General features: G+C 50.0%; 11 protein-coding genes across 11 annotated transcripts; 5 read left to right on the forward strand and 6 right to left on the reverse strand.

The window, feature by feature from the left end:
- Window positions 1-217: 217 nt before the first annotated feature.
- N7525_000864 (uncharacterized protein) lies at window positions 218-965 on the reverse strand (the record flags this gene model as incomplete). Its single annotated transcript, XM_002561910.1, has 3 exons — window positions 218-453; window positions 537-682; window positions 886-965. The coding sequence occupies 3 exons, from the start codon at window positions 963-965 to the stop codon at window positions 218-220; spliced, it is 462 nt and encodes a 153-aa protein (XP_002561956.1).
- A 391-nt stretch (window positions 966-1,356) lies between these two features.
- N7525_000865 (putative C6 transcription factor) lies at window positions 1,357-3,505 on the reverse strand (the record flags this gene model as incomplete). The annotated part of the gene is made up of 4 exons (XM_002561909.1): window positions 1,357-1,997; window positions 2,064-3,142; window positions 3,223-3,355; window positions 3,403-3,505. The coding sequence occupies 4 exons, from the start codon at window positions 3,503-3,505 to the stop codon at window positions 1,357-1,359; spliced, it is 1,956 nt and encodes a 651-aa protein (XP_002561955.1).
- A 705-nt stretch (window positions 3,506-4,210) lies between these two features.
- Window positions 4,211-5,161, forward strand: N7525_000866 (SDR family oxidoreductase; the record flags this gene model as incomplete). The annotated part of the gene is made up of 1 exon (XM_002561908.1): window positions 4,211-5,161. The coding sequence occupies one exon, from the start codon at window positions 4,211-4,213 to the stop codon at window positions 5,159-5,161; it is 951 nt and encodes a 316-aa protein (XP_002561954.1).
- Window positions 5,162-5,448: 287 nt separating this feature from the next.
- N7525_000867 (uncharacterized protein) lies at window positions 5,449-6,040 on the forward strand (the record flags this gene model as incomplete). Its single annotated transcript, XM_061211694.1, has 3 exons — window positions 5,449-5,692; window positions 5,724-5,863; window positions 5,999-6,040. The coding sequence occupies 3 exons, from the start codon at window positions 5,449-5,451 to the stop codon at window positions 6,038-6,040; spliced, it is 426 nt and encodes a 141-aa protein (XP_061070920.1).
- Window positions 6,041-7,189: 1,149 nt separating this feature from the next.
- Window positions 7,190-9,068, forward strand: N7525_000868 (crossover junction endonuclease MUS81; the record flags this gene model as incomplete). Its single annotated transcript, XM_002561905.1, has 3 exons — window positions 7,190-7,281; window positions 7,332-7,501; window positions 7,561-9,068. The coding sequence occupies 3 exons, from the start codon at window positions 7,190-7,192 to the stop codon at window positions 9,066-9,068; spliced, it is 1,770 nt and encodes a 589-aa protein (XP_002561951.1).
- A 107-nt stretch (window positions 9,069-9,175) lies between these two features.
- Window positions 9,176-13,009, reverse strand: N7525_000869 (putative copper resistance-associated P-type ATPase; the record flags this gene model as incomplete). Its single annotated transcript, XM_002561904.2, has 1 exon — window positions 9,176-13,009. The coding sequence occupies one exon, from the start codon at window positions 13,007-13,009 to the stop codon at window positions 9,176-9,178; it is 3,834 nt and encodes a 1,277-aa protein (XP_002561950.2).
- Window positions 13,010-14,019: 1,010 nt separating this feature from the next.
- On the forward strand, window positions 14,020-16,239 carry N7525_000870 (transcription factor TFIIIB subunit BRF1; the record flags this gene model as incomplete). The annotated part of the gene is made up of 1 exon (XM_002561903.2): window positions 14,020-16,239. The coding sequence occupies one exon, from the start codon at window positions 14,020-14,022 to the stop codon at window positions 16,237-16,239; it is 2,220 nt and encodes a 739-aa protein (XP_002561949.2).
- A 560-nt stretch (window positions 16,240-16,799) lies between these two features.
- On the reverse strand, window positions 16,800-17,471 carry N7525_000871 (uncharacterized protein; the record flags this gene model as incomplete). Its single annotated transcript, XM_061211695.1, has 1 exon — window positions 16,800-17,471. The coding sequence occupies one exon, from the start codon at window positions 17,469-17,471 to the stop codon at window positions 16,800-16,802; it is 672 nt and encodes a 223-aa protein (XP_061070921.1).
- Window positions 17,472-18,239: 768 nt separating this feature from the next.
- On the reverse strand, window positions 18,240-19,343 carry N7525_000872 (uncharacterized protein; the record flags this gene model as incomplete). The annotated part of the gene is made up of 1 exon (XM_002561901.2): window positions 18,240-19,343. One exon carries the CDS (start codon window positions 19,341-19,343, stop codon window positions 18,240-18,242), a length of 1,104 nt encoding a protein of 367 aa, XP_002561947.2.
- Window positions 19,344-20,469: 1,126 nt separating this feature from the next.
- Window positions 20,470-21,842, reverse strand: glfB (uncharacterized protein; the record flags this gene model as incomplete). Its single annotated transcript, XM_002561900.1, has 4 exons — window positions 20,470-20,838; window positions 20,902-21,533; window positions 21,590-21,657; window positions 21,715-21,842. 4 exons carry the CDS (start codon window positions 21,840-21,842, stop codon window positions 20,470-20,472), a joined length of 1,197 nt encoding a protein of 398 aa, XP_002561946.1.
- A 2,492-nt stretch (window positions 21,843-24,334) lies between these two features.
- On the forward strand, window positions 24,335-26,201 carry N7525_000874 (protoporphyrinogen/coproporphyrinogen oxidase; the record flags this gene model as incomplete). The annotated part of the gene is made up of 5 exons (XM_002561898.2): window positions 24,335-24,417; window positions 24,470-24,539; window positions 24,646-24,726; window positions 24,783-25,133; window positions 25,194-26,201. 5 exons carry the CDS (start codon window positions 24,335-24,337, stop codon window positions 26,199-26,201), a joined length of 1,593 nt encoding a protein of 530 aa, XP_002561944.2.
- Between the last annotated feature and the right edge of the window lie 1,448 nt (window positions 26,202-27,649).

Consider the following 27,649-nt stretch of genomic DNA (forward strand, 5'->3'; position numbering starts at 1 on the left):
ACATAGCGAGCATTAGCTACTTCCAGACTAGTTTGATATCTCTGGATCTATAGAGACGAGAGCTCGCTGCCACACCACAGCACTCTACATTCCTAGCACCTCTGATTGTATACAGGAGGCCATCGCAACAAAGCAATTCAATCACCCAAGGGTGAACTCCATTTTAGTTCAATATAAAATTCTCGCCTCACAGGAAACCAAAACCTCCATCGCAAAATCACTTCTCTTCTTTAGCCGCCTCAGCCTCAGGCAGATCCGACTCCTTCGGGACATCACCACCCTTAGCCTGAGCAGCAGCGGCAGCTGGTCCACTCTCCTTGGCGGTATCAGCGGCACTTTCTTCCTCGCCTTCTTCCTCCTCTGGCTCCTCGTCTTCTTCGCCCTTTGCGCCGTTCTCGGCCTCGGCACCCTTCTCAGTGGGCGCAGTCTTCTGCTTCTTGGCTGCCGGAGCGCCTGGAGAGGGGTGTGTTAGCGCGGGCGAGTTTGGGGACGAAGAAGATATCCGTAGAGGATTAAAGGATAATGATAGAACATACCTTCTTTATCTTTGGCTTCTGCTTTGGGTTTCTCTTCCGCTTGTTCTTCTCCTTCCTCCTCTTCCTCGGACTCTGACTCTCCCTCCACCTCCCCCTGTTCGCTCTCCTCGCTTCCTTCCTCTACTTCGGGCTCGGAGTCTTCATATCTAATTCACCGCGCGATTCGGTTAGCAAAGATCATTCGTGTTTGGGAAGTTTCGCGCGATTTATTTCAGTTCGTAGCGGCTTCGAGGCCACGTCGTGATAGTGAGCAGCTAGTACAGCTGCGTAGAATTGCAGAGTAATGATGCGCAGGGCATTGGCGCATGAATGGGAAGAAAGGGGGCATTGATGACGGGATGGAACTCACTCTTCCTCTTCTTCGCTCTCATCGCTAGGAAGGGCCTGGAGCTCCTCCTGGGCCTCGGCCTTTCTCTTGCGGGTAGTCATAGTAGAGAATTATGGGTGGGAATTAACTAAGTATAGAGGGAAGGGTAGGGAAGGTGAAATTATGGGAGAGAAGGAAGAAGGTTTGGGCAAAAGTCCGTAAGGGGGGGGGATTATAAGAGGAAAGTCAACTAAGAAGGGGGAAACCCCCCAAGGGCAGTGACGGTGACGACATGGGAGTGACAGGGCCTTAGGGTTAACCTTGGAAGGTGATAGCTTACACTCCGGGAGTGGTGCGTGGGCCATGTCAAAGAAGTGCGTGTCGCCATTCCAGAGTAGATTTTCGTTATTTGCATATGTACATTCTTGCGTGGTATCCAAATGTTTCAGTTGATATCATTGGTATCCGTAATATCCCTTTGGGTCGAGCCCTTTTTGGGGTTCTCTATGGTGGTCATTGTGCTAGAAAATCAAAATCTGCCATACTCGGATCTAGCAGATTCTCATCAAGGCCAAATCCGTATGTGCCGACCATGCCATAAATCAGATCTGGCGGAGGAAATCCTTGTGCCATCGCGTTCGCTCCCCCAGGGACATCGCGGCCTTCCACCGCAGTATCATTGCTTCCTTGGAATTGCCAGGCAGCCTCCCAAGAGTCAAAGCGCTCCAGCATCTTGCCTAGTCCACGTGCGATATGTCGAGTAAGATGTCGCTCACCTGCAGAGACACAGTTCATCAATTCAATCACGCGCTCAACTAGTCGTCGCACTTGGCGAGAATTGATGCTAAGGTAAGCTGTATTCCAATTGATTGCTACCTTGAGCAGGAAAACGGCGGAGAATGTAACCATAGTATGGGTGAAGATCGGAACACCGACGATCGCATCCCGAATATCAGGCTCCTCAAGAACCATATTGAGACATGCCATTGCAGAAGAAATTGCGATGTTTGCCGATTCCTTGCGGTCCATGGAGAAGACAGGCGTGTTGGATGGCGAGAGCGCACGAAGAGCAAGCGAGTTCAGCTGGAACTTCGCGAAATGATAGTGCAGAACCACCCCTTTGGACGGATATGTTCGCACATAGGCGCTATCGGCTGTAATGCGTTCCAAGGTATGTTAGAACCGAGAGTTGCTGAGAATTATGTCGAGAAATGACTCACCAGATCGAGGCTGCCAGAGAAGTCGCCATTGGTCTACTGCGACATTGTATACGCGCAACTGTCCAAAATCCTCATCGGTCAATGCTTGTTCAGTGTCGCTACCAAACATTCGATATGCCTCAGTCAAAATCATAAAGAGAGCAACTTGAGCTAAAAGTCGAATGTCTCCGGGGACGACCATCGGCAGCGCGAGGAAGGTCTCATAGTTACGGATCACCACATCCTCGTGGATGACAGGGGGCCGCCCATAAGCAATACTGAAGTGATGGTCGCACACATAAAGCAGATACCAGAGTTGGGCGCGTTCATACTGATCCGTGTGTCCACGGGTCAGGCGCTGATAACTTTGATGAAGACCCATCTCGGTCGCAATTCGTACCGCATGCCCGGACAACTTCCAACTCAACTCTGATAGCCAGAACGCCCCCACACAGAGGCCTCGGATATCATCCAGAGTGTGGGCCCGCGTGAGGGCCATGTTGGATACGAGCGACACATACTCGCTGTAGCACCGGTTCAAGGTTTCGGTGCGGTTCGGAATATGGAGTGCCGCGACAGTCAAAACTGCAGCAGAAAGAAGCGTCGATGCGCGACGGACGGACGTTAAATCGCGATGTACAAGAATTATTCCACCCCACAGTAGCTGGTTCATAGTGCGACTGAAGTACGCGAATAATTCCTCCGCTTCATGGAGGGAGATCAATCGCCGCGAGATAAAATCTTCCTCTAACAACGTCTGTTTCGGTGCCTCGACATGATTATTCCTCAAGTTCCGTAACTTAGTGACCTCGTATAGACTGCGCATAGGGGCGGGGACCAATTCTGGGTCTTGGAGATCCTGCTCCGGCGATGGCTCCCGCGTAACATCCATCACTACTCCCAGTCCCTCCTGACGACTGGTTTGTGTCTGCGACCGATCGACGGAGGGATTGTGGCCATGATACGACGCGGCAGGACTAGGGCCATTGAGAGTGTCCCCGGGAGCATAGGTTGAGAGCTCAGGCAGTCCGGCTTGTCGCAATAGGTGCGAAACAGCCGCCTGCAGCTGGTTCATAGTCGCATTGGCCTGGGATTTCCATCTATACCAGAGCCATTAGATTAGCGCAGCCCCTGATAGCTCCAAAGCTCGCCAAAGGGCCGGGCGGGGGTCAGAACGTACATCACATCATCATCAACGAATTTCTGTGAAAAATCGTTTACGACGCACTTGATACCGCTGCGAGTACATTTTGTACAGGTTGACTCTCCTGCTCGAAACTCACAGCGAATCTTATGGCGCTTGCATTCTGCACCTGCTCCCGTTAACTGGGGCATTGGAGATGATGTGGGGAAGACTCACATGCACGAGCTTTGGAGATCTTGGGGACAGAACGTGCTTTGTTCTCTCGGGGTGATCCGAAGCCAGCGTCATCAGGGGATCGTTTCAGTGGAGTAGTATCCATGATGCGGTGCTAGTCGGGGAGAATAGTGGGAGTCGGCGATACTCCGGCATACAGGTTAGGGGGCGAAATCGTCGGAGTGGGGTTGAATCGTCGGAGTAAAGCGAGCTCACGAGTATGCCGAGGAGCTAGAGATAAATTGTATAAATTGTGATATTCCAAGAGGGATGTTATGGCCAATGGGGGTAATGTAGTATCAAGAGAAAGGAAGAGAAACAAAAACAAGTTGTGTGACTTGGACCCCCGCGGACTCGACTTCGCCGAAATCCACGCCTAGTATTCTCCGTACTCCGTACGGAGTATACAATCTCGAAATGTTGTTGGAGTTTCAAGATCATGCTTTGATGGGCTTTTGAACAATTGAATATGCTCCAACAGAGTTTAGTATAGTCTATGTCTTTGACTTCAACTGACAGGTCACCCACAGTACTTGTGGACAATTGAAGCATTCCCCCACGGTCCAAGAGATGCCAATTGAGACCCTGGAGCAAAAGAGGGACCCTGAAAGGCCAAACTCCAGGGCGATTCGCCCACGGCAGTTCCACAGCAGATCCACTTGGAAACTGTGCAGTGCCGGGCCAAGTCCGGTGCGGAGGACCAGCTAAAGATCGCCTCGGACTTGATGCGAATGCGGAGAGAAAGCTAAAATTACATATTGGCATACATCTCCCTCCCATATTCCCTGTTTATTGCACTATTCTCGAGAAAATGCATGTCCTCATCACTGGCGCAGCCGGTTTCATCGGCCAACTGCTTGCAAAAGAGCTGTTGAATGACCCGGACTATCGCGTCACACTGACTGATATTCATCAACCTCCGATTCCCGCGGGTGTTCGCTATCCCCAATCTGCAACCGCTGTCAAGGCCGACCTCTTGACAGGAGCCAGGGACGTTGTCGATCCTTCGTTGGACGCCGTCTATGCCTTCCATGGCATCATGTCGTCCGGCTCCGAAGGCAACTTCGATCTGGGTATGAGCGTCAACATTGACGCAACCCGAAACCTGCTGGAGGCCCTCAGACACACCTGCCCCGGAGTGCGAGTCATCTATTCATCTAGTCAGGCCGTATACGGCCAACCGTTGCCAGAAATTGTGACCGACAGCGTGATCCCGACTCCGGAGTCCTCCTACGGCGCCGAGAAGATCGTGTGCGAAACGCTGGTGAACGAGTACACTCGGCGCAATTTTATCACCGGCTTCACCCTGCGATTTCCTACCATCTCCGTCCGACCGGGAGCGCCTACTGCAGCAGCTTCATCCTTCCTCTCCGGCATGATCCGGGAGCCCCTCGATGGCAAGGAATGTGTGATTCCCATTGAAGACCGACAGTTCAAGTCGTGGCTATGCTCGCCCAAAACCCTCTTGGAAAATCTTCTTCTCACTCTCCGTCTTCCTGTCGATTCTGTTCCCCCGCACATTCGCCAGATTAATGTGCCTGGGATCTGCGTCACAGTCCAGGACATGATGGATGCATTGGAAGCAGTCGGCGGCGCCGATAAACTAGCTCTTCTTACAGAGAAGGAGGACCCTGCGCTGGTCCCAATTCTAAAGTCATGGCCGACGCAGTTTGATAATACTCAAGCCATCTCTTTGGGCTTCAAACGCGACGAGTCTTTTGAGCAGACCGTGCGGGATTATAAACAGTCATTGTCACAATAATTATTATCTCAATTATAGAAACTTCAATGATACCTTTATTAGTTGATTTCTAAACTATTTTCTAATTTTACCATAGTAGGCATTTTCTGATATAGACCAGGGTTGTCCAAGCCCGGGCGTGCCAGTCGAGTTGTCAGCCCAAATCACCACCTGGGCACCGCCCGCTTTTCCTTTTGTGAACCAACCCACCTCCCTTCAACCTTTTGGTTTGTTCATCGGAAAAGCACCTTGGGTGACCCGTGGACATATCCTACCATCTCTCGTTCAAAGTAATAAACTGTTCCAAAATGCCAACACAAATATCCCTTCTCGTATACAAGGGCGTGCCAGTAGATTTCTCCAAATACCGACATACGGCGCTGCACGCCCTCTACCCCGACGGCCAACACGATTGGCTTCATGCTGTCGGCGCACATCCTTTCTTTAAGTTCCAAAAAGACAGCGAGAACCCCATGTCGGAGCCACCAATAGCTTGGATCCCTGTGTGTACAGTGCCGGACTCTGTCACCAAGGCGAAGATTATTTTTGCTTGTGCGTGCACGCCGGTGCACAATAGCAATAGCGATCGAGATTGGAACTGCCAGAACTGGGTGGGGGGAGGCTTTGACTGAGCTCGTTAAGATTGGCTGTTTGACCAAAGAAGAGCGCAGAGCAGCGATTGGTAAAATGGTGGAGACTATCTTAGAGGCCGAGCTGGAAGATGTGAGTCCTGTCCTGGATAATTGTTCCATGAAGAAAATTATATGTACTAACGTGAACTTGTTTGTGCATATGTAGGATGGGATGTTTTAGTGATGGGGTATTGGGATGTATTGATATGACTATCTACATACGTAGGGACATGTAACTAATGCGCTGAACGATCAAGGACACCCTTGAATGAACTGAGCAGGTAGCATGTAGCTTTTCAAATGCTGTGCCCGAAGAGATCTTTTGGCCTGTTGAAAAATACTGCTTGAAAAGACACCCCATAAGTTCTCACGGTATCCCAAAAGATGGGCGTAGACAACAACTAGCTGTGTCATAGTCGAATTAAGCAGTCTCGATCCGGCTCACTATCGATAATCTTTTGCTTGGTCTCATCCGGGTAGGATGTTTGAATAAGAAGGGTGTCGGGTTGGTTCTCCAAACGGTGGAATGCGTTGTGCTTCGATCATATTGCATGGTGTATGGCCTTGGGGAAACCTTTCTAGATTTGTAGCCCACCACTCCTTGTTCCCTGGCTCGATAAAGTTGTGACAGGATGGTATCTGAATTTGGACCTGAGTGGATTTTCTCAGACTCATGAGGATTATTCGACTTTGAAGTACTTGGTTGTGCATTTCGAAATCGTTTTGGAGGGATCGTGCTGGGTTACCATCCTCTCGTTTGTAGGCGGGCCCTGTTTCGGATGCCCATACAGTGCCGCAGGCGCCACGGCAGATGGTGTGTAGTTTGGTCATTTGAAGTAGTTTAGATGATGTGTATGATTTGGATGATCTAATGTTGGATATCGTACATATGGAGATATAAAAGAATTGTAGAGGATTGGGTTGCATACCGTTTATTCCAGGGTTGTTCCAAGATTTATGTATCAGGTTGCTCAGCTGCCAGATAGTATATGTACTGATCTCAGCTTGTCTATACCATGAACCTTCCATGTATATACATTTTCATTTGCGTCAATAACTACATGTATGTGGCACCCTCATACGCTATTGATACCGTTGTACCCGATTTGGAGATGAGCCACGTGGAATTCCTCGGGAAGTTTGCTGGTTGAAAGTGAAAAAGTCTCTGTTCTCTAGAGTCTGGCCAAAGTTTACTTGAAGCAGGTGGTAAGGTTGACGTCGGCATCAACTACTCGAGACGACTTGGTATAATGGCCAGATTCCCGAGGCATCAACTATTCCTATATCTCTCTTATCATCACGTGCCAGGCGCGTTCCCAAACAGGCAACATCACTTCGCGTCCAACCGGCGAGACTCGCTTGGATGATAAGTCGCTCTTATTGATCTGCCACTCCCTCACTGGACACTCGACTCGCCATGAGCGAGGAGTGTGCGAACCCCCTACTACTGGGGTGGATCAAAGAATGGCTGGATCAAGCTCGAGAACGAAACAGCAAAGGCGTGACCGTGTATGTATCTCTTGGCGCCCTTGGGAAAGGCTATATCTGACGGGTTGCAGGTACAAGAAGGCCTACGAGTCAATGAAAGCCTGTCCGTTAGAATTCCAACATCCATCCCAAGCACAACAACTGAATGGACTGGGTCCTAAATTGTGTGACCGCTTGACTGATAAACTAAAGGCCCACTGTCAAGAGAATGGGCTTCCAATGCCGGAACCGCCTGAAAAAGGTTCGTTGGATATATTACACCCTGGCCCCAGGATACCGACGCTCAACTATGTCAAATAGGTGGAAAGAGAACATCTGAAGGCGGCATCGATCAACCGGCGAAGAAGCCTCGGAAAGCCAAGCCGTATGTACCAACATTACGATCTGGTCCATATGCACTGATGTTGGGCTTGGGAACCCAAGATGAGAATGCATCCCAGGGGATGACGAAGGCTCAACTGATCGAGGTGGCCCAGCCATACTGCGACAGTTCGTTCACGGCACCCCCGGACCCGACCAAGTTCTACACCGCGTGGAATTCAATGAAAACTCTCATCCAGAAAGACCTAGTCTATGAGCATGGACGTCCTCTTCGGAAGTATCTTCTTTCTGAAGAAGGCTGGGAGGTAGCCAAACGTCTCCAAAAGACATTGCCTGGCGCTACTCAACCCGCCACATCTGGCTCCCAAGCTACTGCAACGACTGAGTCGCAGCAGGGAGCATTGACACCTGAATTTGACTCACTGCAACAAGAGGACGATCCATCGGCGGATGTTCAAGAAAATCTGTCCGAACAGGATATAGCCAACATCGAGCCCATCTTCTTCCCGCCCAAGAGCTTTACCATCCAGCTCGTATTAGACACCCGAGAAGTCCGCACCTCCACCGACCGCGACTACATCTCCGGCGAGCTTATGAAGCAAGGAATCACGCCGCAAGTACGCGCCCTGGAAGTCGGCGACGCCATGTGGGTAGCCAAATGCCATGACCCAAACTTCCTCACAAGACACGGCGAAGAAGGAGACGAAGTGATGCTAGACTGGATCGTTGAGCGAAAGCGTCTGGATGACCTGATCGGGTCTATTAAAGACGGCCGCTTCCACGAACAGAAGTTCCGGCTCCGTCGCTCCGGCATCAAGAACGTCATTTACCTGATCGAAGAGTTCGCAGTCACGCATCCTGACTCGACTAGCGGAAGTGCAGCGCAATACCAGGAGATGGTTGCGTCAGCCATCGCCTCGACACAGGTTGTTAATCAATATTTTATCAAAAAGACGAAACATCTAGACGAGTCAATCCGGTACCTGGCGCGCATGACTCTGCTCCTGCGGAAGATGTACGGCGTCGAAGATGCGCCTTCCACCGGAAATGCTGATACAAATATCAACCGTAGCACGGTTACTCCATCTCCATTATCCAAAATTGGCCTCATCCCCGGCCGCCGTCTCTCCACTGACTCCTACCTCACCATCCTCGATAATCTCCGCTCTCGAGACCCGTCCATCACGTACGGCGTCTCGTTTGTGACTTTCTCCGCACTGACCTCCAAGTCCGACGTTCTTACTCTTCGAGATGTATTCCTCAAAATGCTTATGTGTACCCGTGGTGTGACGGGCGAAAAAGCCCTTGAGATCCAACAGATCTGGCCAACGCCACGGCATTTGGTGGATGCGTACCTGGCTTTGGAACCTAAGGAGCGAGAGACGATGATAGCGACACGGATGTCAGAAGTTGTAGGGCGGAAGAAAGTTGCTAAAGATCTCAGCAAGCGCATTGCGGAAGTTTGGGGTGAGGCGAATTTGTTCTAGGAAGGTCTCTATCGAGGCTACTTGGAAAAATTCTTGGGTACCGAGTTCAGTCACATGTATTAGGTAGAAACATAACGCTAAAATGTAATAAATGAGTACAATGATGCCTATTTCTTCCTTCTCACAATCTTCATGATACTTTCTTTGTCAATCCTCAAAGCCAAGCTACTCAACACAACAGAAATACTGCTCAGTGCCATAGCCAGAGCAGCCCACACCGGACTCAGTCTCCAGTGCTCATTGACCATGATCATCTCACCATCAATCGTTTTCTTATGATGGCCACTCACAATAGGATACAGCACACCAGCAGCAACCGGAACCAAACAGAGGTTGTAGATGACCGCCCAGCCGAAGTTCATACGAACCCGATTGAACACACGGCGACTGAGCAGGACCAGCTGCAAAATAGTGCTGAGATCTGAGTTGAGGAGGATGAAGCTGGCAGAGTTGATAGCGACATCGGAGCCAGACGCCATGGCGATGCTCACGTCTGCTGCTGCCAAAGCGGGTGAGTCGTTCACTCCGTCGCCGACGAAGGCGACAATGGGACGTGGTGTGCTTGAAGTCGGTGAGGTCTCACCATCCGCTGGTGTTGCATTTGGCGAACGTTCTTGGATCTGGCGAACGAAGCTGGCTTTCTCCGCTGGCAAAACGTTGGCCATCACTTTGGAGCGCGGGATGCCTAGCATGTCGGCGACGGCATGGGCGGTGGTTTGATTATCGCCAGTGCACATGAAGACATCGACGTGACGCTTTTGAAGCTGAGAGATTACATCGACAGCTTCTGGACGAATCGTGTCTGAGGTGGCGAAGATAATGGCAGGTATGAACTTGGATGATTCAGTGGACGAACGGTGTACTTGACGGAGCGAGAGGACTGCAGTCGACTTGCCTGCTGACTGGTATTTCGCCAGCAGGTTGGAAACAAAGTACGTGTCGGTTTCGGGTGACACGAGACTCTTGAGAAGACGTTCGTTGCCAATTGCAGCTTCATACTGCTCTTCGTCCTCGGAGCCAGACACAGTAAAATTTCCTTTCATACCTTGCCCGGAAATCTCAAGAACATCCGAGGACTTGACAGAGGAAGATTGCTGTGTTTTGCAGAATTCAGTAATAGCCTGGGCAATCGGGTGGTTGCTGGTCTCTTCCATTTTCCGAGCCAGAGCCCATGCGATTTTCGCGACTTCTGGGTCACTGGTTAAGATTTCATGGTCAGAAACTTTCAGGCTTCCACCCTCAGTCAATGTGCCTGTCTTGTCAAAGACGATTGCATTCAAACGACTGGCTTCTTGAAAGGCTTCACCGCCACCTTTGACCAGAATACCATGCTTCGCTGCTAGGCCGCCCCCAACGAAAAGTGCCGTAGGGGCCGCAAGGGCCAGGCCGCAGGGACAAGCCACCACAAATACTGCAACCGCAAATTCCAACGCCCAGAACGTCCAGCCGCCATGTGCGACATCGAGATAATCTGCGGGGAGCACACCAGAATGACCCAGCGCCAACCAAATAATGAAAGTCGAAATGGCGATCAAAGTGATAAGAGGCACGAAATGCGAAGTGAGAAGATCAGCAACTCTTTCAACAGGTGCACGCTTGCTTTGTCCCTCGCGAACCACAGCGATGATTTGGTCAAGCATAGATGAACCACCGAGCTCGGTGATACAGATCCGTACCGGCTGGCCGACGTTAACTGAGCCTGTATAAACCATGTCATCGGCTGTTTTCTTGACTGGTCGTGATTCTCCGGTCAAAGAGCTTTCATCGAATTGGTATGACGCTCTGTCAACGATGACCCCATCTGCAGGAGGCGAGGCGCCATGGGGAATACTGACGACGTCGCCAACCTCCAGGAGGTCAACAATTGTACGCTTCACTCCATCTTCGGAGGTGTCATCAGACAACAGTGCTTCTGAAGGTCGAAGTTTGCCCAGAGATGTGACAGCATCGCCAGTTTTGGCTTTGCTGTAGGCCTCCAGGAATCGACCAGCAAGAATGAACAGAGTCAAGAAAACAACCGAGTCGAAATAGGTCGTGCTATGGGGGCTGGACTTGGTACCCACAACTGCATCAACGATAAGTACCGCCAGGGACGAGACATAGGCCACTGATGTGCCGGCGGAGATTAAGAGGTTCATACTACCAAAACGGTAGAATCTCCGAAGGATCGGCACCCGACTACCAGGCCGCCAAAGTGCATAAATTTCCTTCACAGCCCGGACATGGAACACATCGGTGCCGTAAAACATGACAGGAGTTGTCATTATAAACAGCGCCCATTCGATGCGGCTCACACTGCCAGACCACATAGTTTGCTCCAGATACATTCGAACAGAGTTTTCAGACGAGACAAGAGACATGAATACAATCCCTATGAGGAAAGTCGGGATGGCAGTGATGAATACGAAAAGAAATCGTGCCAACAGACGGCTCCTCTCGTGATGCTGGATCGCGCGAGACCGGTCTTCAATGCTGGGCGGGTGGTAGACAATTGCGCGGAAATTGTCATTCGCCGAATTGATTGCTGATATTATTGTGCGAACGGTGACAAGAGGTGGCTGTGGAGTATAGGTGACTTTGAGGATGGGGCTCTTCTCGGAGAGTGCCTCCTCGATGGTGACATCGGGAACCGATTTCACTGCCCCTAAAATAGTTTGTGGGCAATGGTGACAGAACATTCCATCCACTTGTATAGAGATTGTTCTGATCTGAGCAGTGCTGAACTTTTCGGTGCCGACTTTCAATGGGGAGACGCTAGTGACGGTGGCATCGTAGCCAAGGTCTTCAATCTTCTCTATGATTTTATCGAGATTGTCTCGGCCTTCAAATTCCACCCTTCCACTATGGGAAAGTAAGTTCACAGACACATCGCGAATGAAAGGAAGTTCTTCAAGCCCTCGAGTCACCCCTCCGACACAAGAGCCACAGGTCATGCCGGTGATTGCAATCTCACTGACATAGTTTGCTACCAGTTCTGCAGATGCTGGTAGTTTGGGGGCCTGGTTTACTTCTTCAAGAGATGCGTTGAATCCAGCATCATTGATTTGCTCAACAATCTCATCAACATTTCCACGTGGTCCAACATAAATTACTGTTGCGCTGTTTGTGAGAAGGTTGACGATGGTTTCCTTCACAAACTCAAGCTGTTGGACTTGTGCAGTGATGCTGTTCGCACACGATGCGCAGCTCATCCCTTCAATGCTAATCTGTGCGGTGAACTCATCGGCTGATTCAGCGGACGGACTGGGGATTTCTGCTATGTCTGTGGGTAATCTTGGAGCAGGCACATCGAGTTGAACTTTTGTTTCGGAGGTGGCAAATGAACGGAGACTCTCCTGCACAGCATTCTCCGGAGTTGACTCAAGCTTCGCGGCAGAGATATCTTGTTCATTGTGCCTGCTCAATGGCCGGAAGGGACTCTGTGAGGACTTCTCGTTCAAATATCCTAGCTCCGTTCGAGAAGAAGAAGGACGAGGAAAAGTCTCCAGTTCTTCCTTCCTGCATGCATCGCAGTTGGCAATATGCCGTTTATGCCTGCTAGTCTGAATTCGCTCTTTTATGTTGGACGAGATGCTAGAAACAGAGGTCCGCGGCGAGGAGAACAGCGTGGAGCCGCGATGGTTCCAGGAAGAGGTGTCGAGTTCCGCGGTGAGCCTTCCTCGTTGGTCAAATGTCGTTACGTATTGTACTTCAAAAGCAGCATGAATCAGCGCGTTGATGAGGTCGGCCGGCCGAACGGCGGTGCTATGGCTCGCACGCACCTCATGCGTCAAAATCGTGACTTCGATATTGTTGACTGTAGGAGTCTCAGAGAGCACTTCAGTGATATACGCAACACATGACGCGCAGTGCACATTCGATACAAAGAAGACACTGGTCTGGGCATCTAAGTCTTGATGGGCTGCCTCCGAATCGGAAGACTTGTTGGGTACTGAAGACATGATTGGGAGATCTCTGCGGCGCAAAGACGAGGTATAGCATGTGATAGTGATATATCGATATTTGCAAGCCTCTGCAAAGTCGATACTTCAAATATCTTCCTCAAACCAGGTTGCAAACAGGCAGTTGTCGGGATTCAGTGTTTACAGAACGGTCTGGTGTCGAAGGGAAGAGGGACCAGCGGTGATTTATCATATAGAGCAAAATCAGGGAAACGGGACTTGATTTGCAATGCGATGTAGTATTTCATTAAGAAAGAAAAGAAAGGAAAATCCTAGAAGTGGGTGGATAAGTTGAAACATGGCGAAGATGCGCCATTTGTGCGCGATTCCTCCAAACCACGCACAAATACCGCATTCCAGCCATCTCAACCATGACCCCTGCGGCCCCTATGTAGTATTCCACTAGTCTCGAGGCTGACAATCAAGAATGAGGCCGGATTCCCGTATTCGACATGGTAAAAGCAACTCCACGTGCGTGAAGTATCAAGTCTGATGATGCTGTGCAGTAGTGGTCATGGATCATCCGGGAACCTCAGGCACCGAGGCGCGACAGAAAATCAAGATGGTACTAAGCCTAATTGGGCTAGCGTGTCATAAACCAATTAAAGTCACGTGATTAATAGAATCCATCGGATCAGCCATTCATCAGCCATTCATGCAATAATAGACAATAGACAAAGAGACAAAGAAAATAACTGAGCAAATTGTTCATTGGTATTTGACTCAACTCTTACTTGCTTCCCAATCGATTCCAGAGATTTATGTCGTATGTTCGAAACCAGCTCTGCGGATTCCTGAATTACATAAGCAGGTTGAATACTTTTTCCTCTCACTTCCACTTTCATCCTTATCGCGATTCTCGTGACAGTCGATAAACCCTTCGCTACTAAAAAAAAAAAGAGAGCTGCGCGACGTCTATTCAAGAAATTCCGAGGCTGTGAGGACTCGGCCTCCATCGAGGGCCCCTGTCTGCATTTAACCTCTGACATCTTACTTTCGCTTCAATCACAATGTCGGCACCCAGATCCGGCGCGCGCCCAATCCCTCCCCGCGGCCCCCGGCCTCCTGTGGGACGACTGGCCAGTCTAAAACCTCCCAACTCTACTCCTATCAATCGTCCAACGGCTATTGGACGTCCTCAACCACCCCGCCCGACAACGCACCCGAAAACATCTAATTGCCCAAACCCAGGATGCCCTGCTCCGCATATTGTCGATGATGGAGGCATGAAGGTCTGTACGGGCTGTGGTACAGTCATCAGCGAGAACAACATCGTTTCTGAAGTCACATTCGGCGAATCCTCGTCCGGTGCAGCTGTTGTGCAGGGTTCTTTCGTCGGAGAAGATCAGACACACGTACGCAGCTATGGTCCGGGTTTCCAGCGCGGTGGCGCTATGGAGAGTCGGGAGATGACCGAACAAAATGGAAACCGGTATATGCTTCAACTTTCCCGGGCTTTGACTATCCCGGAGAGTGCCACCAAAGCCGCCGGCCAGGTCTTTAAACTTGCCGTGGGATTAAACTTTATTCAAGGTCGTCGCACAAAGACGGTAGCTGCGGTCTGCTTGTATATTGCATGCCGTCGCCAAAATGGCAATACCGTCATGCTGATCGATTTTGCCGATGTTCTGATGATCAACGTCTTCAAACTTGGTCGAACATACAAGGCACTTCTCGATGAACTCCGCCTCGGTGGCAACGTCTTTCTCATGAACCCCATCGACCCCGAAAGTTTGATCTATCGTTTTGCCAAACAGCTCGAATTCGGGCCATCTCTCATGGCTGTAGCTGGTGAGGCGGTCAGGATCGTTCAACGAATGAACCGTGATTGGATGACCACCGGTCGACGCCCAGCTGGTCTCTGTGGTGCCGCACTGATTCTTGCCGCGCGCATGAACAACTTCCGCCGAACTGTACGTGAGGTCGTCTATATTGTCAAAGTGACGGAAACCACCATCAGCCAGCGTCTGAACGAGTTCGGTTCCACCGAGAGTGGTGAATTGACCGTTGATCAATTCCGTTCGGTCCAATTAGAGAACACTCATGATCCCCCGTCCTTCACTCGCGGGCGAGAAGGTCGGAAAAGCCGCGTCAAGAGGTTGCCAGAGACTGCGGCAGAACTCGAAGATGACGACTCTCCCACCGAAAGTGAAGCAGAATCTGTGCAGCCGCCTCGTATAGATGCCGATGGTTTCGCTATTCCCAGTCTCCCTATCGACCCAGCTTTGACTGCAACTAGCCACGGCCGACGTGCATCAGTAATTGCCAAGGCAGTGAATGAAGTCGTTGAAGATATCAAAAACGAGCCGGTTCACTCCAAGGGCAAGGGCAAGCGAGAGCCTACACCAGAACCGTCTGCCGAGCAAGTTGCATCTGAAGCGGCGCTAGAAGATGAAATGCGATCTATGCTTGCTCAAGGATCAAATATGATTGAGAGCGTCGGCTCCGAGCAACCGCCACGGCCCACCGTTTCCGACAGCGCTGAAATCGATGCTGCCGAGTTTGAAGATGACCCGGAAGTCGCCAATTGTCTGCTCTTGCCTGCTGAAGTCGAGATTAAGGAGTCAATTTGGGTGACAGAAAACAAGGAGTACCTCCGCGCTCAACAAGCAAAAGCCCTAAAGCGGGCTCTCGAAGAGTCAACCGGAGGAGGTACACCCCGCAAGCCGCGCAAACGCCGTCGTGGCCGCCTTGGCGATGTTACCTATCTGGAGGGTGAGGGCGAAGATGGCCGCAGTTCCCGTGCCTCAACACCGGCTGAGGCGACACGTCGTATGCTCGAGCGCCGAGGTTACAGTAAGAAGATTAACTACTCTCTCCTGGACACCTTGTACGGCGGCGAAGGGGGGGACGCAAAGGCACAAAGCGTGAGCCGGAGCCAAAGCCGCAGCCAAAGCGTCGTCTCAAGACGCAGCGCCAGCATCGAGCCGGAAGCAGCCTCACGATCCCGGCGTGCAACCCCATCAGATGCCAAGTTCGATGCCAAATTTGTCCGTCCTAGCTCCACCGCGCCACTGCCTACTCCGCCGTCCACCGCTCCAATCACCACTCTGGACGCGAAGCCAGCTATGGCCAAGGATGGCGTGGATAAGATCGAGGCACATCCCGAGGAAGACGAGGAGGAGGATGAGGAGGAAGATTATGATGACTACGAGAAGGATGATGGCGTCGACGATGCATTTGCCGGCAATTATGAAAGTGACTATGATTATGGCGATGATGACGACTGAGGAATCTGACCTCGGAAGTACTCTTGCATTTGCCATGTCCTTTCAGTGCCAGGTGGATTTGGAGTTATTGGGATGCGATTTCCACTTGCTTTCTTTGCTCTTCTGTTTTTACAGCCTTCGAGATGATACCATGTCTTTTACCCACACGAGCGTTCGGGTGTCCGAATTGAATTATCATATTAATATCTCACGTTCGCAATGGCGCTTTGCTCGGTTGCATCGATATACTCTAAGCAAAGCACTCGCTAAGCCTGTGTATCATCAAGCCCCTAGGTCACTAACTATAATGATCATTATACCACGCCTCCATCTTCCATCTACTTTACTCTTCCCCTATTTCAAGGTCACCCCTAAGCAAGTACATATATTGTCTGGATGGTCAACTGTACCACCACTCCACCATATCCATGATTGAAACCATAGAAAACAATCGCAATAACAAGGAATAGCAACAATCGAATCTCATTTTCAATCACTAAGGAGCCATTTGAGGCAAGACCTCACAAGGAATCCAAAATCAAACGTTCCAGCGATGAGGCAATGATACATTGCACACAGGATCAAGTGTAATAAAGTCGGCAGAGCTGGCGGTAGTCCTTCGAGGGGATATAGGGAACCTGACCACACCTCCAACGAGAAACCCAGTCATCACAGATATCGAGTATCCGCGTGCGATTACTATTCCAGCCATACATAACACGAGCCCTGATGTTGAACACACGGATCATCTCCTTAGCAACGTCCGATAGTTCATTGTGGCTCCCACAGTCAACTCCCCAATGGAGACCATAGCGGTCGAGAAAGACCGCCTTCCACCGGTCAGCCGTCGCCGGGTCAGTCTTTTCTTTGGAAATGATAGTCCGGATGTCGGCGCGAATGTCTCCTTCGTAGGAGGTATCGTTCGGACCACGTTCTGTCGGGGAAGGAGCTTTGCACCATGCATTCAGGACAATTTCACGTTGGATGCGAGTTTCCTCTCTCGTACTCCGTTTCTTCTGCGTTAGGGTTCCGATGACTCTTTCAATGCTTTCCAGTCTTTGGACAAGGCGGTTATACCGATCATCTTGCTCGGTCGGATTTTCCTGCCCGATGTCGCTGGGTTTCGTGGATTCTTTAACTCTTTTGCGAATGCTGAGCTCTCTGGATTTGCTGTCTTCCTCCTCGGTCTCACTCAGTTTGTCAATCCCATCGGGATTCTTAACATTGACCAAAGCGAAAGGCTCTTGCTCCATGGTGGGTAGGCTCTTATGAGCTCACTTTGGTGGTTCTTTAGTGCGGTGGGTATTAGAGATAATATTGTGGATGTGTAAAAGAACAGTGCAAAGGGACTGTATAAGCAGATCAGTATAAGAACGTATAACCAGATCAGTATAAGAACAGAGATGAGAAAGCTTACTGCATACTGACGCCTTGATTTCTTGAGATGAGGAAATCTGATATAAGATCTTAACCCATGCCAGGAGTTCGGGAAATCCTTGGTTCGTTAAAAGCACAAGAGGAAAAGCGGTTGACGTTTCTTGAGTGCCTTTTAAGCTGTTGCAGTCTATACCTCGTGGTCAGTCAAGCTACGTTACCCAAAACCCGAAATGATTTTAATCTTTTTTTTGATAAATGAGATAGATAGTCGTAGATAAATAACGTCGTCAAAAGCATACAGCAAACACTTTGAAAAAAAAAAAAAAAAACTCCAAGATTACGACGCCGGCCATTTCCCATAAAAGAGAGGAAAGCAAACCACCCAAAACCATCAAACCTTCCACTAGGCGAGAATCGAATTGGGCCAGACTGGGTCAGTCAGGCGCGTGAGTCTCATAAATAAATAAGCAATACCAAAGAAAATTTGAAAAAATCGAAGGGAAGAAATATGATAGAACAGCCGGAAAGAAGTTCGAAGTCGATCGCGCGGATTGGTTGGACGTCGAGTCATCATGGCGGTTCGGATCGATCGATGCTGTCAGATCGCACGGGATTGAAGGGAATCGAATACGTTTTGGGAGAAGTTACGAGTCAATCTCCATCCCGGTTTCCGCGCCTCCGCTCAGTTCGTCGAGGCTTGATGCTTGCGGGTTGTTGGACAAGGCTTGTTGGAGAAGTGGCACGCCAGTGTCCATGGAGTTGAAGGAGAGGGGTTGTGCGCTAGGTCGGTCGGTAGCTCCAAGGGGAGCAGGGCTCTCGAATATTATGGGAGAGCTACGGAGATTTTGAAGACAGGCTTCCCAAGAGGAGGCAACGAGCTGGCCTTGCGTGAGGTCTTCGGTGAAGAGGTAAAAGGCGGGCGAGGATCCAGAAGTTGGAGTGGCAGCCACAAGATAGGCGTTCAGACCGCGGCTTTTCATGAGCATCTGGGAGTCGTGCAGGTGGGCCGAGTATTGGTTATCGATATACTTGGTCCAGCCACGAACAGCAGGAGCCATGTCATCGTCGGTGTTGACACGTTGCCAGCCGATACCCAGGAGACGAGTGGCATCATCTACTAGAGGCTCGGCGGGCGGAACAGGCCCCGCATTGAGAGTGCGATGCTGATCATTGGAGCTGGGGTCGTCCAGGCGTTGGCGGATCGAGGACAACGCAATATCGTCCAGACCTGGTGCAGATTTATCAAGGCGCTGGGATTTGCGGCTTACATCCGTAGCATCAGAAAGCAGCGCGTTCGATCGTGAGGAAACAGGTGCAGCGGCAGCCTGTTGCGCCTCAGCCTCTTGTTCGTACCATGTGCCAGTCTGGCTCTCGGCAGAGATCGCAAGGCCAGTCTGTGGGTTTAAAAGGACCATGCCTTCGCCGTAGATGGGCTTGACCTTGGGAGCCGGCGGCGTCTGGTGCTTTAGGGGAGCGCTGGGAGCAACGGCCTCTTCAAAAGTGGCCTCATCACGGGACCTTTTGCGAGAGGGCTTGGGAACCGCAGGAGCAGGCGAGAAATTGAAGCTCGAGGGGTTAGACTGTGCAGAGCTATTGTTGGCAAAGACAGTGCTGGAACTTGCCGGATAGCCGTTGAAACTTCCAGGAGAATCGAGGAAAGAGGTCTGGGACGAGAACTGAGCGAAGGCGTGTTCCCGGGGAGGAGAGAGGACCGTGGCCGGGCCGTCCGAGAGGCGATTAAGAATCATTGGACACATTTTCGCTCGAAATTGTCTTGGTTATGAGACAAGGGGAACTGTCCTGTTAGATTAGGTGAGCAAGACACAAGAAGCTTCAACCACCTGTGGAGAGACGGAAGTAAGACGGAAATGTAAAAAAAGGTGGAAGATGTCTCGGCAAAAAAAAAGCAAGAAGAATATATAGAGAGAGGGAGGAAGGGTGGGATTGAAAGAAAAGAGAAAGAATTGGGAGGAGGAAAATGGGGGAAATGGGGGGGGAAAGGAACAAAGTAGAGCGAGGTAAGAGTAAGGGTAAGAGCGTGAGACAGCAAAGAACGATCTGAAGAAGTGGATGAATCGATGCGCGAAATGCGGAGGTACCAGGCCATACGGTAATACACCACCAAAAGGCAGCTAGCCGATCAACCGTAACGGTATTGATACATGCTCCATTAACGGGTACCATTGGCTTATGCAGCCAAGACGTCCTAGGTGGAGTCAGGTTGGATGGGTCCAGCCCAGACACGATTGGCCTATGAACTGGGCGGACGTGTGGCCCGCGAGAATTACATCACGTGAAATTTACGAGTCACGTGCTAACAGAGGAAATCACGGGAATTGAAATGAGGTCATCAAAGGTTCAACCTTGAAGTCTATTGGGATACTATAAAGACACGAATGAAAAAAAAAATGAAAAAAAACAACCACGCGCGACCACAAGATCAGGTCCAAAGCAATCCGACACCAGAGCTCGTGCAAGTCTAACATCAATCAAAATTGAATGTCGTAGGAGGAAAAAAAAAAGAAAAGAAAAGAAAAAAGTACACCGCCAGCAACAACACTTTCATGTCACTGTATACATCACAAAAATGCGGCTGAAAAAAAGTAAGATTGGTAATGAAACAGCCAAAAAAAAAGAGCCCCTCCGTTTTCAACTGCATCGTAGGGGCCCATAAAGACAAAAGCATGAGCAGCAGTATCTCTGTGTTACCGAGACGGGAGGAAACGGATACCGCTACACGTCTACACTCATCCAGCCACGCTCTCATTCTAGCCAACTCAATCCGGGAATGACGATTGTGGCTTCGAGTACTGGGTGAAGTGTTTTGCGTTCCAATTGATAAGAGACGAAGAGCCGAGGGTCTGATAAGTGCATTTAAGCATTACCAGCAGTGGCACCACCGAGGTAGCCCTTGACACGGTCAACGGAGTCATTGGCATAACTGGGAGCCATAGAGCCAACAAAGAGGAAGAACATAAGAGCGGCAGCACCAAAGACGACAAACTTGCGCTGTGCGGGGCGGTTGTTCCCATACTCAGCCCAGGCACGGCCGGCGGAGGAAGTGTACTCGCGCATCTTGTCACCACCGAGCTTGTACCAGACAAGACCCATCAGAGCAATGGAGTAACCGAAGAACTGGAGGCCAGTGACGGGAGTCTGCCACAGGAGCATGGAGGCAGCGACCAACAGGATATCCTTGAGGACACCGCACAAAGTCATGACCAGGGATGAGGTCTTGCCAATCTGTAGAGAGTGTTAGCAACGTTTCCCTTGGGATCGAGACCAGAATCCTAAAATATCACTTACCAGGAAAACGACCGAGACGTTGAGCAGGAAAGCCACAACGGCATTGAGAACCAGAAGCCAAATACCAACGGAGTAAACATGGTCCATGGTGACGTGGGGGATTTCCAAGAACAGAGCAACAGCACCGTTCATAACAGCACAGATGGGGGCAAAGTAGTACAGAGACACCATGGGGTCCATCTTGAAGTCGGCGGAGCTGAGCAGACCCTGCACCATGACCAGACGGGTGGCCTCGAAAACGATACCACCAATCTGGAACAGGAAACCCACCATGTTGAACTTGATCTCACCGAAGGAGGCAATGACCACACCAATCACAATGATGGAGACGTTGGCCAGGACCTTCATGTTGGCCGGAGCCATACCCATACCCCAGGTTGCGAGGAGAACAGCCACAGGGGTGGTGGCCTTGAGCATTTGGATGAAGGCGACGCTGAGGTAGAGGTAGGTCATATTACCGCAGATCAAACTCAGACTGAACATTATACCGATAGGGACAATAGCGCGGAGGTAAACGCGGCCGGTCATCTTGACCTTCTTGCGGCCGTCGAGGATAGTAGTGGTGCGAGCGAGGATTTGGGTCATGATGGTAGCAAAGGACAAGTGCCATGTTGTGAGGATAATGGGGAAACCTATTGACAGTGTGTTAATGCCCATTTCCTCGCATTGTATCTCCGATCTGACTCACGGAAGTTGGCGTAGTCGAGGAGGTACTTGTTGAACAGGATAACAGTGGAACTCAAAGTAATCCATGCACTATCAAGGTATTAGCAATCGTGTACGGTCTATCTGGTTTCATTCGATGTTGCTCACGTCACATAAACCGCGGGGTGGAATGTAGTGCTAGGCTGCTCTGTCTTCTCCGCTGCGGGGTTGACAGTAGGCAGAGACTGCTCCCGGGGAGTCTCGCCAGAGGCACGAACCTTCTCGCCGTCGCTCATTGTGAAATTTCGAGATTGTTCGGATAAGAAGCGCTTAAATTCAAAAGGTCGTGGCCGGGACAGGCTTCCTTGACTAAATGCGGAGGAAGCCACGGAGAAAAGTGGGCAAGATAAGGGAAATTAGAAGGAAATGATCACTAAAAAGGCTCCGGAGGTTAACGAGTGCGACAGGAGGACCAAAAAAAAAAAAAAGCGATGATAAAAACGAGCGTGGATGAAGAAATGATGATGAAGCCCTGGAGGTTGAAGGGATGGAATGGGGTACGTACTCCGGGAGTAATTTTTTTCGGCACCAAACATTAACTTCAATGTTCAATTTGGGGGTTTGAAAGGGAAATTAAGAGAAGAAAAGCAGCGATTGTCCAGAAAATAGAACAAGAGCCCAGACACAAAAACAGCACAACAGGAACAGAAGTCAGAAAAAAAGATCCACTCGGCCGCAAACAGTAACTGAGAGGAGAGGCTGTTGTACGGAGATGCACATGTGGACATGTATTGAAATTTAGTATGTGAAATTACTGTTACATTTGGTACATCTCCGCTAAGGCCACCTGTACACTTCGTTCATGCTTTCCTCTTATCATTTTGTCTTGTCATCTTACGTAGTCTCGTTTGGATACCAGTTATACCAGAACCAATACAATTGTACTTTACTAGCTCTTAAGTTTTAATTTAAGAGGCCTGGCCAAAACGTCCATGGGTTGCTCGTGGCGAGAGTCTCCCCTTTTAAAAAGATTCACCAATAACCTTGGAAGATCAAGTCGTGGATCCACAGGGCTGTCCCCCAAGTCAATCTTATCCTTAATTTCAATCATATTTCAATCGTACTCCGTACACATATCTATATCTATATCTAGGTATCTCGGATATCGACGAAAACATTAGCATCGGAATGTCCTAAATCAACCGGTTTGAAATAGAAAACCAAAGCAGCGCAGATCCAAATTAATAGTACGGGCATTACGCAAGCAGCTGTTAGCCAAGGCCCACCGGAACCCGCCTTCAGTGACCCTATGGTCCATCCGGTCCCTTACGGGTGGGGAATGCGGCGATCCGTCCTCTGAAGGCTGTGTTGACGCAATCAGGGGACTTCCCAGCCCCCCACAAGTATATTATGCTTGGACCAGTGGTGGTGGGGGGAAGGCAAGACCCCTAAGCTTTTGGTATTAACGGAAGTTGGTGTTTCAAGAGGCAATTGGTAGTATTCTCCGGTCATTCGAGAAGTTTGTCCCTTACGGTGGCGATCAGTAAGATCGGTTACTTGCGCGGAGAGATCCTCGCTGTATTACTCCCTTGGGAGTGACAATCAGTGGAACCAGATGCCACTGCCCAGAAGTTTCGCAAATCCCGTTCTCTCCTCGAGACCGCCAGATGGGACGATCAACACTGCGGATGTTGCTCCGGGAAGATTCAAGCTGTTTGCCTTTCACCCTGTCCTATTATATTAGCTATTTAGTGCATGTGATACGCATGGATACTGTATGTATGATATACAATGTGTGTCGTGTATATCGTTGTACGATATATACAGACACAGAATCGATGTAGATGAAACTTGGATCACCATCTCTAACAAAATCGAGGATAGGCTCATTTTGTTGCAGAGTCACCTTTGATGGAGGAGGTCCACACAAACTACGGAGTACCGAGACAATATTGTGTACTAATTTAACCATAGCCAACAATGTGCCAATGCATACATCGGTGGCGTTTTTAGCTTGACCGCAGTCGAGATTCAATGGGTTGCCCCTATCCATATCACCCCTTTTTCCTCTCTCTTTTGATTCTTCCAGAATAATTTTCCGAGATGGGGACTGATTATGATAACGGGCATTCCAGAAGGGAGACCCTGAATGCTATCCAATACCCGCCAAGGGAATTCTAATCTCAACTCACCCGCATGCGAAAGGTGAATGCAGATTGCATGCACCTCAGGTCCCTGCTTTTGGAGGTACCCTGATAAGCTCAAAATCCATAACGGCGTTGCACTGGATGTGATATGTTCATTGTTGACCAGGGTCCTTATTTACGGTGTGATGAGATAAGATTGCCTTACGCGTTCTTTTACTCTGTACCTAGGTAGTTATCCCCAAGATTGAGCCCTGGAGCACTGCCTCCCCCTGAGAGTACCTTAATGTAATTGCAATTGAGCTTGTCAATGTGATAGGACCTATTCTGTGGTTTGAGGTTTAAGAAAAAGGAAAAAATCAAAACAAATCAAAAAAAAAAAAAAAAGGAAATTAAGCCCAAATCCAACAAATCCAACAAACCCATAAAACCCATATCAACACGAATCAGTAAAGCTGAAACAGGCACGTCGTCTCCACCGGATCCGTTCAACCCACAAAACCAGGTGCGTCTAGATACCCTTAGCTTGGCTGGTCACGTTGTCCTCCCACTTCCCCTTCTTCTTTGGTTCCTCCGCTTCCTTGCCCTTTATTATCCCTCCATTCCCCTCTTAATATTCTGCAGATTCCTGCAGCTGTGCTTCTATGCTGAACGTCGCCCGCAAGACATTCAAACGAGTCCCCAGCTTTCAGGACCTCCTACAAGGCAGAATGACCCACCCCGACATGTAAGAACTTCCACACCTTGACATCCATCATCTCCTAACAATTGCTTCACAGTTCTGTTGACGTTCTCGTCATTGGTGCTGGCCCAACTGGTTTGGGTGCCGCCAAACGTTTGAACCAGATTGTAAGTCTTTGTGCCCTGGAATATTTACTGTGTCGGAGAGGGGCACCCAAAAAAAAACAAAGGGGGAGGGGTATCCCGGGAATCAAAAAGCTAATTGAGTATACAGAATGGCCCCTCGTGGATGATTATCGACTCTAACGAGACCCCCGGTGGTTTGGCTTCCACTGATGTTACCCCCGAAGGTTTCGTAAGTTGCGATTTGGTCTCAATTGTCAATGTTTACACCGCTAATCTAGTTCACAGCTTTACGATGTCGGCGGTCACGTTATCTTCTCCCACTACAAGTACTTCGATGACTGCATCGACGAGGCCCTCCCCAAGGAGGAGGATTGGTACACCCACGAGCGTATCTCCTACGTTCGCTGCCAGGAGCAATGGGTCCCCTACCCCTTCCAGAACAACATCTCCATGCTGCCCAAGGAGGAGCAGGTGAAGTGCATTGACGGCATGATTGATGCTGCTCTCGAGGCCCGTGTTTCCAACACCAAGCCCAAGGACTTCGATGAGTGGATCGTCCGCATGATGGGTACTGGTATTGCCGACCTCTTCATGAGACCCTACAACTACAAGGTCTGGGCCGTTCCCACCACCAAGGTAAGTTTGACCTCTTTTTTCCCCTAGAAAACAGAAACAATGCTGATCAATTATGTTTAGATGCAATGCGCTTGGCTCGGTGAGCGTGTCGCTGCCCCCAATGTCAAGGCTGTGACCACCAACGTCATCCTCAACAAGACCGCCGGTAACTGGGGTCCCAACGCTACTTTCCGTTTCCCCGCCCGCGATGGTACCGGTGGTATCTGGATTGCTGTTGCCAACACTATTCCCAAGGAGAACACCCGCTACGGCCCCAAGAACAAGGTCGAGAAGGTCAACGCCTACAACAAGACCGTCACCCTCGCCGATGGCACCACCATTGGTTACGGAAAGCTGGTCTCCACTATGGCCGTCGACTACCTCGCCGAGGCTATGAACGATACCGAGCTCATGCCCCTCACCAAGCAGCTCTTCTACTCCTCCACCCACGTCATCGGTGTTGGTATCCGTGGTGCCCGTCCCGACCGCATCGGCGACAAGTGCTGGCTGTACTTCCCCGAGAATGACTGCCCATTCTACCGTGCCACCATCTTCTCGAACTACTCCCCCCACAATCAGCCCGAGGCCTCCAAGAAGTTGCCCACCATTCAGCTCGCCGACGGCTCCAAGCCTAAGAGCACCGAGCCTCAGGAGGGTCCCTACTGGTCCGTCATGTTGGAGGTTTCCGAATCATCTATGAAGCCCGTCAACAACGAGACCCTTCTTGCCGAGTCTATCCAGGGTCTCGTCAACACCCAGATGCTCCAGCCCGGTGATGAGATTGTCTCCACCTACCACCGCCGCTTCGACCACGGTTACCCTACCCCCACCCTGGAGCGTGAGGGTGCTCTCACCCAGATTCTCCCCAAGCTCCAGGAGAAGGGTATCTGGTCCCGTGGCCGCTTCGGCAGCTGGCGCTACGAGGTCGGCAACCAGGACCACTCCTTCATGCTCGGTGTCGAGGCTGTTGACAACATTGTCAACGGTGCTGTTGAGTTGACCCTCAACTACCCCGACTTCGTCAACGGTCGCCAGAACACCGAGCGCCGCTTGGTTGACGGTGCCCAGATTTTCGCCAAGAAGCAGTAGATAATTCCCCCTTATTTCTTTTTAACTTGTCCCACCATTCTTGTCTGAAGTGAAGGGTTCTTTTTTTTTTTTCCTCTCCATTATTTTGATACAATTGAAACGAGCTCATACCGTCATGGAAAAACTATACACGACAGAGCATTTGAAGCGGCATCTGGAAGACGATCAATCCTTGTTGGCGTTTTATCTTGTTACTTAACACCATCCAACCCTCTTCACCTTATCATCTACCTATTCCCTCTTCCATTAGCTGGGAGTCGGGACTTGCTCTTGATACACTTTTTTAGACTGCCTTGACATGTGCGATTGCTCATTTTAATTTCATTTAGTTGACTGATGAACTACTTACCATTCCAAGTAAAAAGCACTTTTCGATAATCTAACACGTGACTATTCTACGTGACCCGTGCCACACCCCCCAGCCTCAGGCTCCTCACCAGAAGTTCTGGATAATCCAGTCAAGCCATTCGAGGGATAACCTTGGAAATATCACAGCTAAGCAGATCTCACCCTATATGGGTTGAGTGCTTCGTGGCATTCCCATCCAACCTCGACACCCCACCAATACCATTGCCCCCTCCAGTTACACTCGCCACAAATGCAGATCACCAACCAGACAATCACTAACCCGCACACACCGCAAGAGCCTCCCTATCCGAGCCATGTCCATTCATGAACCCAGAAACCCAAACCCCTTGAATCACAGACCCCTGGATCCAACCCGGGCATTCTACCAGCAAACGCTGTCTCAGCATCAACCACACACGGAAATTTCCCGGAACACAAGGCAGTTCAAGGTTATTCTACGCGGTGGCGTAGTGGATACACTCGCAGAGAACGGGTCTACCGTGAACCAATCGTATCGAGGATCGAACATGTACAATCCAAGCGGCATTTCCTGCAGGCAAAAGCAAAAAAAAAAAAAAAAAAAAAAAAAAAAAGGATCCGAGTAAGCCCAAGTGCATATAATCAATGCGGAGTGACGTAGGGCGGGGAGTTCACACCATTCTCGTAGTAAGATGTGTTCAATGGTGAAAGGGCACTGCCATGGCCGCGTCAGATTTGGAGGCAGCCAGGTTTGTGGTTCTTCTCCACTGAACTATTGATAGATTTGGGTTGCCGATATCGTTGTTTCAGATATGAATTGTTTACTGATATTCTAGATCGCTTCTTTTGCATTTTAACGTGAGACATTGTAGTCTGGGCCAAGGCTTGGGGAGTTATTTTTGATATTTCTTGTGGCATGTTGGTCTGAACTGCTTATGCGTGAGGCTGGTTCAGTATCTCATGGGAATAAATATTATTTCGTACTTCCATCTGTTCCCCTTGGGATCACGGGGTCTCGGAGCGAGGAACATCATACCATAAATATACAGAATTAGAGTAGACTGGGCCAATACAAAGCCATTGTTATCAATAGAAACCCCGCTGGGACAGCTCATGGTGAA

Source organism: Penicillium rubens, assembly GCF_028828025.1.
Source record: "Penicillium rubens strain IBT 27055 chromosome Unknown utg000001l_segment0_segment0, whole genome shotgun sequence".
In the NCBI taxonomy this organism is placed as follows: Eukaryota; Fungi; Ascomycota; class Eurotiomycetes; order Eurotiales; family Aspergillaceae; genus Penicillium; species Penicillium rubens.